Source organism: Gastrolobium bilobum, unplaced genomic scaffold, assembly GCF_033153095.1.
Source record: "Gastrolobium bilobum isolate Gb01-03AN ecotype WA unplaced genomic scaffold, APGP_CSIRO_Gbil_v1 utg116870, whole genome shotgun sequence".
NCBI classification, from domain to species: Eukaryota; Viridiplantae; Streptophyta; class Magnoliopsida; order Fabales; family Fabaceae; genus Gastrolobium; species Gastrolobium bilobum.
This window is the reverse complement of record NW_026897316.1, coordinates 18,171-30,475: the sequence shown is the minus strand read 5'-3', so window position 1 is coordinate 30,475 and position 12,305 is coordinate 18,171. Positions and strand designations below refer to the sequence as shown.

Below are 12,305 nucleotides of genomic sequence, written 5' to 3'. Positions count from 1 at the left end.
ACCCAAAAGCTTATAACATTAATCTTTAATTTCGAAAATAATATCCTTCTTCATGTCAAATTAAATGTCATTGCGTAGATCTCAAAAAATTATGTGGAATCAGAAAAAGAATTACCTGATGTGGATACCCGAGTCTCCTTCAGAAATTTTATGATTAATTTTTTTTTTGGAAAAAAAATAAGACACGTGTCAACAATGAGTGACGCCTAAATTAGATGTGATTGCCTCTTGAGTGACGCCCAATTTCGGCGTCTTTAGTGACGCCCAAATTGGGCGTCATATTGTGCAATAGATGTGTAATTATTTTCAAAACCGTAATAAATACATAATTAATTTATTAAAAAGCATTAAATTAAATTAATTTTTTTTTTTGCCCATCAAATCTTGATTTATTTTTTATATTAAATCACAAATCCAGAACTCAGAGGCTTCTGAATTTAAAAATGTGCCACATGTCAACACGTGTGAACAATTGACGTCTAAATTGGATTTCAATCAAGAGGCATTCACGCCTAATTTAGGTAATTTTATTTTTGAAAACAATTCATAAGTCATAATTAATTTCATAACACAAATAATAAGCTAGAAACTTATAGCATTAATCTTTAATTTTGAAAATAATATCCTTCTTCTTTAGAGATTTAGAATATTTATTTAATTATTTCGTTTATTTCTCCAGATTTTTCAAATTGATTTTTTAGTTTAAATCACAAATCAAATATTTATTTTGTTTTCCTTATTAATAATTATTTTTATTTTTAATTTAAATCACAAACCAAATTTTTGTTATATTAAAAAATTTATTATAAAAAATTTAAATCACAAATCATAATTTTATTTATTTTTTATATTAAATCACAAATCCAGAACTTAGAGGCTTCTGGGTTTAACCGCTCTTATAATACCATTCTTGTAAATTTAAATTGTGTTTGTGAGAAATAAAATATGTCAAATTACATGTCATTGCGTAGATCTCGAAAAGTTATGTGGAATCAAAAAAAAATTACCTGATTTGGATACCCGAGTCAAAAGTTATGGCCTTCAGAAGTTTTATGATTAAATTTTTTTTCTGAAAAAAAATATGACACGTGTCAACAATGAGTGACGCCTAAATTAGACGTGATTGCCTCTTGAGTGACGCCCAATTTCGGCGTCTTTAGTGACGCCCAAATTGGGCGTCATATTGTGCAATAGTTGTGTAATTATTTTTAAAACCGTAATAAATACATAATTAATTTATTAAAAAGCATTAAATTAATTTTTTTTTGCCAGATTTGATGTGTGATTTAAATTAACAAAATAACAATTATTATTAATAAGGAAAACAAAATAAAGATTTGATTTGTGATTTAAACTCAAAAATCAATTTGAAAAATCTGTATTAAAAAAGAAAATAATTAAATAAATATTCTAAATATCTAAGGAAGAAGGATTACTTGATTTAAATTTAAATTATGTTTGTGAAAAATAAAATATATCAAATAAGATATCATTGGAGATAGCTTACCAAAAAAAAAAAGATATCATTGGGGATATTGCGTATATAAAAAAATAATTACTCCCGCCCTTAGGCACTCCCACATTGGTTATATTGTCAAACGTTTTCAGAACCCTCACTCTGTTGGTGCTTGTGTACTTTTCCCTCAAACCGCTTTCTGTTTCTTTAGTCTTTTTGTTTTATTTTTCTCGATTGAGAAGAAGAAAACCAAGAAATCTTCCCTTGCCCTTCTCTTCTTTTTCATCTTAATTTTTAACCTTTGTGTTGGTGTTTGATTATCTGGGTTCTTCTCAGTTTTGGGTACAATAGTCCCTGTTTCCAGAACTGAAGGTGGAGCTGGCACACAAATACTCTCAGCTATAGTGTGCAAAACCATCCAATCCATCAAGGAAATCGTGGGGAATCATTCTGATGCTGATATCTATGTAGCCCTTAAGGAAACAAACATGGATCCTAACGAAGCCACTCTGAAATTGCTCAACCAAGATCCATTCCATGAGGTGAGGAGAAGGAGAGACAGAAAGAAGGAGCCTCGGAATATTGGGAACAAAGGTTCAGCTGACCCAAGGAGGCATTCTGAGAATGTTGGTCAAGGAATGAAATCTCATATCCCATCTGAACGTAATGTTCCTAGAAGAATAAACTATTCTCGGAACACTTTTCAATCAGTTGGTGCCATCTCGAAGACTGAACAATTTAGTCGAACTAATGTAACTGAACCTTCATTCCCTGGCATGACAGTTAGTAGGCCGTCCTTGAACAATCAATATAATAGTAGGCCACATCAACAACTCGCGGGACATCAGAGAGTTTCCCAGCAGAATAAAGAGTGGAAACCTAAATCAAGTCAGAAGTCTAACAGCAATACTCCTGGAGTGATTGGAACTCCTAAAAAAGCTGCTTCACCTCCAGCTGAAAATTCTATAGATATAGAATCAGACGCTGCAGAGGTTCAAGATAAAATTTCCCAATTATATATATATGATACCCAAAATGTCATCATACCACAGCATATTCGAGTTACGGAAACTGATCGTTGTCAGCTGATCTTTGGTACCATTGGGATACAACTTGATTCTTCGATGCATGAATCGAAGTATCCATTAATAGAAGCTGCTGAATCAAATGAAGAATCGACTGCAAGCTTGACAGTATCTGCTCCAGAGTTGTCCACTGATGATGTTCCTGGGAGCAAACAGATAGACTTACGGGATGACAATATTACAAGTACTGGGTCGAACTCTCCAGCATCAGCTGGTGCTACTTCTGAGCAACAATTGCCTGATATCAAAGACTCCTCAAGCCCTCAGAATCTGGACAGTTATGCCAGTATTGGGTTGGTACGTGATACAAGTCCGTCCTATGCACCTTCAGAGTCACAGCAGCAAGATTCCCATGATATGTCGGGCTTCTCGGCATACGATCCTCCAACTGGTTATGACATTCCTTATTTCAGACCAACATTGTGGGATGAAACTTTAAGAGGGCAGGGTTTGTTATCTTTTCAGGAGGGTTTGAGCTCCCATGCTGCCAATAGTATTCCTGCATCCTCCATTGCTATGGTGCAACAGCAACCTCCTGTGGCTCAGATGTATCCACAAGTTCATGTTTCACATTTTGCTAACCTTATGCCATATCATCAGTTTCTGTCCCCGGTCTCTGTTCCACCTATGGCCATGCCTGGATATTCAAGTAATGCTCCCTATCCTCACCCAACAAATGGCAACAGTTACTTGTTGATGCCTGGAGGTGGTTCCCATCTTAATGCCAACAGCCTTAAATATGGAGTTCAGCAGTTCAAGCCTGTCCCTGCTGGAAGCCCTACAGGGTTTGGAAATTTTGGTAATCCAACTGGCCATGCCATGATATCTCCTGGTGTGGTTTGGGGTGCAACGGCTTTAGAAGATTCATCTCGAGTCAAATACAAAGATAATCTCTATGTCCAAAATCCTCAGGCTGAGATATCAGAAATCTGGTTACAGAATCCAAGGGATCATCCTGGCATTCAATCTACTCCATACTATAACTTGCAGGGGCAAACGCCTCATGCAGCGTACATGCCTTCGCACACCGGTCATGCTTCCTTCAATGCAGCTGCAGCTCAGTCTTCACACATGCAATTCCCTTGTATGTATCATACTCCTCCACAGCCAGCTGCTATTGCTAGTCATCATCATCTAGGACCAGCAATTGGCAATAACGTTGGAGTTGGGGTGGCTGCAGCTGCTCCTGGAGCACAGGTTGGTGGATATCAGCTGCCCCAATTGAGCCACCTGAATTGGACAACAAATTTCTGAACGGGATAAAAAAAAAGTGGAATCTAACCCTTTGTGTATAAGGGACTGAAGTAGATATAGAAAAATCGCAGAGGCATTGAGATAAATTTTATCTTTAATTTTTGTGCTGAGTGAAACCTTGTAAACTGAGTAAATTGCAATGAATGATATCTAGCTGATTTAGTCATATGCTAGTTGTCATATTGTTTCTGTTATGGAACTATTTTGTGGTTCTTTGTTCGGATTTAATTGCAAAATTAGTGAATACTGTTTTAAATAAATAATTGAATTGTGTTGGTCTGTTACCTCCCCTGTTACACATATTGCTTCTGATATAAATAAGTCTTTTCAATTTGTCGTGCTTGGTAAATATTTCAAGTATAGTGTGTAGGCAAAAAAAATTAATTTAATGCTTTTTAATAAATTAATTATATATTTATTATAGTTTTAGAAATAATTACACATCTATTGCACAATATGACGCCCAATTTGGGCGTCACGCCTTCAGAAGTTTTAAGATTAATTTTTTTTTTTTTGGAAAAAAAATATGACACGTGTCAACAATGAGTGACGCCTAAATTAGGAGTGAATGTCTCTTGAGTGACGTCCAATTTAGGCGTTACTAAAGATGCCTAAATTGGACGTCACTCAAGAGACAATCACTCCTAATTTAGGCGTCACTCATTGTTGACACGTGTCATATTTTTTTTCCAAAAAAAAAAAATAATCTTAAAACTTCTGAAGGCTATAACTTTTGACTCGGGTATCCAAATCAGGTAATTCTTTTTTTGATTCCACATAACTTTTCGAGATCTACGCAATGATATCTCATTTGATATATTTTATTTCTCACAAACATAATTTAAATTTAAATCAGGTAATCCTTCTTCCTTAGAAATTTAGAATATTTATTTAATTTTTTTCTTTATTAATACAGATTTTTCAAATTGATTTTTGAGTTTTAATCACAAATTAAATCTTTATTTTGTTTTTCATATTAATAATAATTGTTATTTTTTAATTTAAATCACACATCAAATCTTGATTTATTTTTTATAATAAATCACAAACCCAAAACTCAGAGGCTTCTGAGTTTAAAAATGTGACACGTGTCAACACCTGACACGCCAGCAATGACGTCTAAATTGAGTTTCAATCAAGAGGCAATCACGCCTAATTTAGTTAATTTTATTTTTGAAAAACATTCATAAGCTATAATTAATTTTAGACCACAAATAATAACCTAAAAGCTTATAACATGAATTATTAATTTCAAAAATAATATCCTTCTTCCTTAGAGATTTAGAATATTTTTATAATTATTTCCTTTATTTCTACAGATTTTTCAAATTGATTTTTTAGTTTAAATCACAAATCAAATCTTTATTTTGTTTTCCATATTAACTATAATTTTTACTTTTATTTTTAATTTAAATCACAAACCAAATTTTTGTTATAATAAAAAAAAATTATTATAAAAAAAATTTAAATCAAAAATTTAAATTTTATTTATTTTTTTATATTAAATCACAAATCCAGAACTCAGAGGCTTTTGGGTTTAACCGCTCTTATAATATCATTCTTGCAAATTTAAATTGTGTTTGTGAGAAATAAAATATGTCAAATGAGATGTCATTGCGTAGATTTCGAAAAGTTATGTGAAATTAAAAAAAGAATTATCTGATTTGAATACCCGAGTCAAAAGTTATGGCCTTCGGAAGTTTTATGATTAAATTATTATTATTTTTGGAAAAAAAATATGACACGTGTCAACGAGTGACGCCTAAATTAGGCGTGATTGCCTCTTGAGTGACGCCCAAGTTAGGCGTCTTTAGTGACGCCCAAATTGGACGTCATATTGTGCAAGAAATGTGTAATTATTTCCAAAATTGTAATAAATGCGTAATTAATTTATTTAAAAGCATTAAATTAATTTTTTTGCCTTCATAAGTCATAATTAATTTCAGACCACAAATAATAACCCAAAAGCTTATAACATTAATCTTTAATTTCGAAAATAATATCCTTCTTCCTTAGAGATTTAGAATATTTATTTAATTATTTCCTTTATTTCTGTAGATTTTTCAAATTTATTTTTTAGTTTAAATCACAAATTAAATCTTTATTTTGTTTTCCTTATTAATAATAATTTTTATTTTTTTTATTTTTAATCAAAAACCAAATTTTTGTTATAATAAAAAAATTATTATAAAAAAAATGTAAATCACAAATCGAAATTTTATTTATTTATTTATATTAAATCACAAATCCAGAACTCAGAGGCTTCTGGGTTTAACCGCTCTTATAATATCATTCTTGCAAATTTAAATTACGTTTGTGAGAAATAAAATATGTCAAATTAAATGTCATTGCGTAGATCTCAAAAAATTATGTGGAATCAGAAAAAGAATTACCTGATTTGGATACCCGAGTCTCCTTCAGAAATTTTATGATTACTTTTTTTTTTGGAAAAAAAATATGACACGTGTCAACAATGAGTGACGCCTAAATTAGGCGTGATTGCCTCTTGAGTGACGCCCAATTTAGGCGTCTTTAGTGATGCCCAAATTGGGCGTCATATTGTGCGATAGATGTGTAATTATTTTCAAAACTGTAAATATATAATTAATTTATTAAAAAGCATTAAATTAATTATTTAAATGCCTTTAATGTTTTTTGCCCATCAAATCTTGATTTATTTTTTATATTAAATCACAAATTCAGAACTCAAAGGCTTCTGAATTTAAGAATGTGCCACATGTCAACACGTGTGCACAATTGACGTCTAAATTGGGTTTCAATCAAGAGGCATTCACGCCTAATTTAGGTAATTTTATTTTTGAAAAACATTCATAAGTCATAATTAATTTCAGAACACAAATTATAACCCAGAAGCTTATAGCATTAATCTTTAATTTCGAAAATAATATCCTTCTTCCTTAGAGATTTAGAATATTTATTTAATTATTTCCTTTATTCCTACAGATTTTTCAAATTGATTTTTTAGTTTAAATCACAAATCAAATCTTTATTTTGTTTTCCTTATTAATAATTATTTTTATTTTTATTTTTAATTTAAATCCCAAACCAAATTTTTGTTATATTAAAAAATTTATTATAAAAAATTTAAATCACAAATCAGAATTTTTTTTTTATATTAAATCACAAATCCAGAACTTAGAGGCTTCTGGGTGTAACCGCTCTTATAATACCATTCTTGTAAATTTAAATTGTGTTTGTGAGAAATAAAATATGTCAAATTACATGTCATTGCGTAGATCTCGAAAAGTTATGTGGAATCAAAAAAAAATTACCTGATTTGGATACCCGAGTCAAAAGTTATGGCCTTCAGAAGTTTTATGATTAAATTTTTTTTCTGAAAAAAAAAATGACACGTGTCAACAATGAGTGACGCCTAAATTAGACGTGATTGCCTCTTGAGTGACGCCCAATTTCGGCGTCTTTAGTGACGCCCAAATTGGGCGTCATATTGTGCAATAGTTGTGTAATTATTTTTAAAACCGTAATAAATACATAATTAATTTATTAAAAAGCATTAAATTAATTTTTTTTTGCCAGATTTGATGTGTGATTTAAATTAACAAAATAACAATTATTATTAATAAGGAAAACAAAATAAAGATTTGATTTGTGATTTAAACTCAAAAATCAATTTGAAAAATCTGTATTAAAAAAGAAAATAATTAAATAAATATTCTAAATATCTAAGGAAGAAGGATTACTTGATTTAAATTTAAATTATGTTTGTGAAAAATAAAATATATCAAATAAGATTTCATTAGAGATAGCTTACCAAAAAAAGAAAAGAAGATATCATTGGGGATATTGCGTATATAAAAAAAAAGAATTACTCCCGCCCTTAGGCACTCCCACATTGGTTATATTGTCAAACGTTTTCAGAACCCTCACTCTGTTGGTGCTTCTGTTCTTTTCCCTCAAACCGCTTTCTGTTTCTTTAGTCTTTTTGTTTTATTTTTCTCGATTGAGAAGAAGAAAACCAAGAAATCTTCCCTTGCCCTTCTCTTCTTTTTCATCTTAATTTTTAACCTTTGTGTTGGTGTTTGATTATCTGGGTTCTTCTCAGTTTTGGGTGCAATGGTCCCTGTTTCCAGAACTGAAGGTGGAGCTGGCACACAAATACTCTCAGCTATAGTGTGCAAAACCATCCAATCCATCAAGGAAATCGTGGGGAATCATTCTGATGCTGATATCTATGTAGCCCTTAAGGAAACAAACATGGATCCTAACGAAGCCACTCTGAAATTGCTCAACCAAGATCCATTCCATGAGGTGAGGAGAAGGAGAGACAGAAAGAAGGAGCCTCGGAATATTGGGAACAAAGGTTCAGCTGACCCAAGGAGGCATTCTGAGAATGTTGGTCAAGGAATGAAATCTCATATCCCATCTGAACGTAATGTTCCTAGAAGAATAAACTATTCTCGGAACACTTTTCAATCAGTTGGTGCCATCTCGAAGACTGAACAATTTAGTCGAACTAATGTAACTGAACCTTCATTCCCTGGCATGACAGTTAGTAGGCCGTCCTTGAACAATCAATATAATAGTAGGCCACATCAACAACTCGCGGGACATCAGAGAGTTTCCCAGCAGAATAAAGAGTGGAAACCTAAATCAAGTCAGAAGTCTAACAGCAATACTCCTGGAGTGATTGGAACTCCTAAAAAAGCTGCTTCACCTCCAGCTGAAAATTCTATAGATATAGAATCAGACGCTGCAGAGGTTCAAGATAAAATTTCCCAATTATATATATATGATACCCAAAATGTCATCATACCACAGCATATTCGAGTTACGGAAACTGATCGTTGTCAGCTGATCTTTGGTACCATTGGGATACAACTTGATTCTTCGATGCATGAATCGAAGTATCCATTAATAGAAGCTGCTGAATCAAATGAAGAATCGACTGCAAGCTTGACAGTATCTGCTCCAGAGTTGTCCACTGATGATGTTCCTGGGAGCAAACAGATAGACTTACGGGATGACAATATTACAAGTACTGGGTCGAACTCTCCAGCATCAGCTGGTGCTACTTCTGAGCAACAATTGCCTGATATCAAAGACTCCTCAAGCCCTCAGAATCTGGACAGTTATGCCAGTATTGGGTTGGTACGTGATACAAGTCCGTCCTATGCACCTTCAGAGTCACAGCAGCAAGATTCCCATGATATGTCGGGCTTCTCGGCATACGATCCTCCAACTGGTTATGACATTCCTTATTTCAGACCAACATTGTGGGATGAAACTTTAAGAGGGCAGGGTTTGTTATCTTTTCAGGAGGGTTTGAGCTCCCATGCTGCCAATAGTATTCCTGCATCCTCCATTGCTATGGTGCAACAGCAACCTCCTGTGGCTCAGATGTATCCACAAGTTCATGTTTCACATTTTGCTAACCTTATGCCATATCATCAGTTTCTGTCCCCGGTCTCTGTTCCACCTATGGCCATGCCTGGATATTCAAGTAATGCTCCCTATCCTCACCCAACAAATGGCAACAGTTACTTGTTGATGCCTGGAGGTGGTTCCCATCTTAATGCCAACAGCCTTAAATATGGAGTTCAGCAGTTCAAGCCTGTCCCTGCTGGAAGCCCTACAGGGTTTGGAAATTTTGGTAATCCAACTGGCCATGCCATGATATCTCCTGGTGTGGTTTGGGGTGCAACGGCTTTAGAAGATTCATCTCGAGTCAAATACAAAGATAATCTCTATGTCCAAAATCCTCAGGCTGAGATATCAGAAATCTGGTTACAGAATCATATCATATAGAGATAAGAGTAGGGGTGTAAATAGGCTAGGCTACGCTACGCTAGGCTTTAGCTTAAATAGGTCAGGCCTGTGTAAAAAACACTGGGTATGACCCGGTCTATTACCCTGTGTAGGCCCCAAATTACACGTCTGGCTTACCTGTATTTAAAAAATAAAAGCCTTGGCCTAAGCCTGTTGGCCTGTTTAAGCCTATTAAACATTCAACAATTAAAAGAATAACTAAAATAATATTATTTTATTATTCAAAATTATTAAAATAATAATTTTATTTATTATATTTTAAATAAATAATATGATATAGGCCAGCTTGTAGGCTTATAGGCTCGACATGTACAAAAAAGCCTATGGCATGTTTTCTAAATAGTTTTTTTTAAAAGCCTAAGCCTGTTCTATTTTACTATTTATAATAAGCCAAGTCTGACCTAATATAGATTAAGCCGTAGGTCTCTGTGGGCCGGTCTAACTCATTTACACCCCTAAATAAGGACATATAGGGATATGTTACACTGAATTAAAATTGAATATACAGATCTGTTTGTGCTTGCATATATTTGGTTATACAGCCATAATCCAGCTCATACATTCAGTTCAACAATTTTTTTTTTTTGGTAAACGATATCAACAATTTTTTTTTTGGTGTGGATATCAACATTATTTTTATTATAACATAAACAAGAATATAATTGTAATTTCGCTCTTTTATAGAATTTTTTCTCAACCCAAGGATAACTAATAATCTATCACTCCACAATATTAATAATTTTTCTTCACTCGATTGTAAGATAAATTACCTTCCTCTCAACATTGCAGATAAATAAAAAAATTTGAAAATACCCTAATTACAATTGGCAATTTCTTTCTTCTCAACATTTTTTTTTAGTATTATATATTATAGAGAAGAGGACCAGCCTCAAACGGTGATAAAATTATTCTTTAATGATTAAAAGGTAATTTATTAGAATTTGAGAAGCGATTTTTTTTTAAAATTATGAAAAGATAATATTACGTACAAGAGTTATTTTCGTCCCACTTTCACTAACATCTAAATTTGAAGAGAATATTCAATACTCCCGGTTCACATGCACCAGGAGGGGAGAGAGAAGAGATATGAAGAAATAGAGGCCGAACCAGCGCATATTTTTGCCTAAACTTGGCTAACAGTGAGAAGCGATGGAAATCAGGTACAAATTATCTTTTCGACCAAAAGTTAGTCCAAAAGTCTCAGTCATGTCCAAATCTTTGTTTTTCATTCCATTGGGCAATTTCCAATCAAAATGATACATCAACAATGCAAGTGGAAACTCAACGTTGATCAACCCAAATGTGAGGCCAGGGCATATTCTTCTCCCAACACCAAATGGGATGAATTCAAAATTATTGCCTTTGTAGTCACAAGAACTTTGAATGAACCTTTCAGGATAAAACCTCTCAGCCTCATTCCAATGATTTGGATCTCTTTCAATTGCCCAAGCATTCACGATGACCTTGCTTTTCACAGGTATATGATACCCCTTAATCTCACAAGCTTGTCTACATTCTCTTGGAAGTGAAAGAGCAACAGGAGGGTGTAATCTTAATGTCTCTTTCACAACTGATTTCAAATATTTTAGTTTCTCAATGCCACTTTCACTGGGATTTCCTTCTTCATCAAATACCTCTCTTACCTCATCTTGTACCTTCTTCATTACTCTTGGATTTTTAATCATCTCTGCCATTGCCCATGTTATTGTTGTAGCTGATGTTTCACTTCCAGCTCCAAATATATCCTTGAAAATCATGATATCATATTAAATTGATTCAAAGACATGCAAATAGTTAGAAGAGTATTGGGTAGCTAGTGATCAATATAACAAAGACTCGATTGTCAAAAACACCCTGATGCAATGTTTTATACATTTCAAGTGAAATGAATACTTACTACAAAATCAAGACAAGGAAAGAAGCAATTATATTGGTATGAATAGTAACAACTAGGGAGGTAATAGTAGTAATTAGATAAAAAGAAATTTTCTAATTTTTGACACTCGTAAGAGGAAGTACCATGAGAAAGAAGAAATTGAGTCCATAAATTAGTACAGATTTTATTTGCTTACGATAAAAGCGCCGAAATTTTTACACTTTTGCTTTTTGAAAACCAACTTCTTGGCCCATTTGGATATGTTTTTTATTTTAAATTTTTGATTAGAAAGTACCCTTCACACTAAGCAAGTGTTTAGCTGTCAGTTTTTCAAAAACAAATAAAAATATTACTTTTTCTAAGATAAAATTTTTTACTTACCAAAAAATAGAAGTAGAAAACAAAATATTTTTCTCAAATATAAATTTGCATCAATCTCAACCTCAATCAAGCCCATCACCATCACAACCATCGTCGTCGTAGCCACTTCCACTGCCACCGTCATCATCTCCACAACCATTACCATCTTCTCTGCCATTACAACTGCCACCTCCTACCACTACCACCACCACCTCAAATCTTTCTTCTATGATGAAGATTATTATGATTAATTATCATCATAATCCTCCTCCTCATCTTCCTTGTTTTCATAATTTTCTTTCACATGTATTTTATATATATATATATATATATATAGGTAAAAACTAATATTATGTTGTAGGAAAATTCTTAGGTCATGTCATAGAGACAATCAATTGTGGGGTCCACTATTTTTAAAATAAACAAAAAGTAAAAATATTGATAGGCCCACTTTTATGTTTGTGTA

At 33.0% G+C, this 12,305-nt stretch overlaps 3 protein-coding genes across 3 annotated transcripts; 2 read left to right on the top strand and 1 right to left on the bottom strand.

The window, feature by feature from the left end:
• Positions 1–2,113: 2,113 nt before the first annotated feature.
• LOC133305935 (uncharacterized) lies at positions 2,114–3,795 on the top strand. The gene has a single exon (XM_061506196.1). It carries the CDS (start codon positions 2,233–2,235, stop codon positions 3,793–3,795), a length of 1,563 nt encoding a protein of 520 aa, XP_061362180.1. The 5' UTR covers positions 2,114–2,232.
• Positions 3,796–7,890: 4,095 nt separating this feature from the next.
• Positions 7,891–9,582, top strand: LOC133305933 (GBF-interacting protein 1-like). Its single transcript, XM_061506195.1, has one exon. It carries the CDS (start codon positions 7,891–7,893, stop codon positions 9,580–9,582), a length of 1,692 nt encoding a protein of 563 aa, XP_061362179.1.
• A 1,154-nt stretch (positions 9,583–10,736) lies between these two features.
• LOC133305932 (cytochrome P450 71D9-like) lies at positions 10,737–12,017 on the bottom strand. Its single transcript, XM_061506194.1, has 2 exons — positions 11,922–12,017; positions 10,737–11,348 (listed from the first exon to the last, which is right to left on the bottom strand). The coding sequence occupies exons 1-2, from the start codon at positions 12,015–12,017 to the stop codon at positions 10,737–10,739; spliced, it is 708 nt and encodes a 235-aa protein (XP_061362178.1).
• Positions 12,018–12,305: the final 288 nt, after the last annotated feature.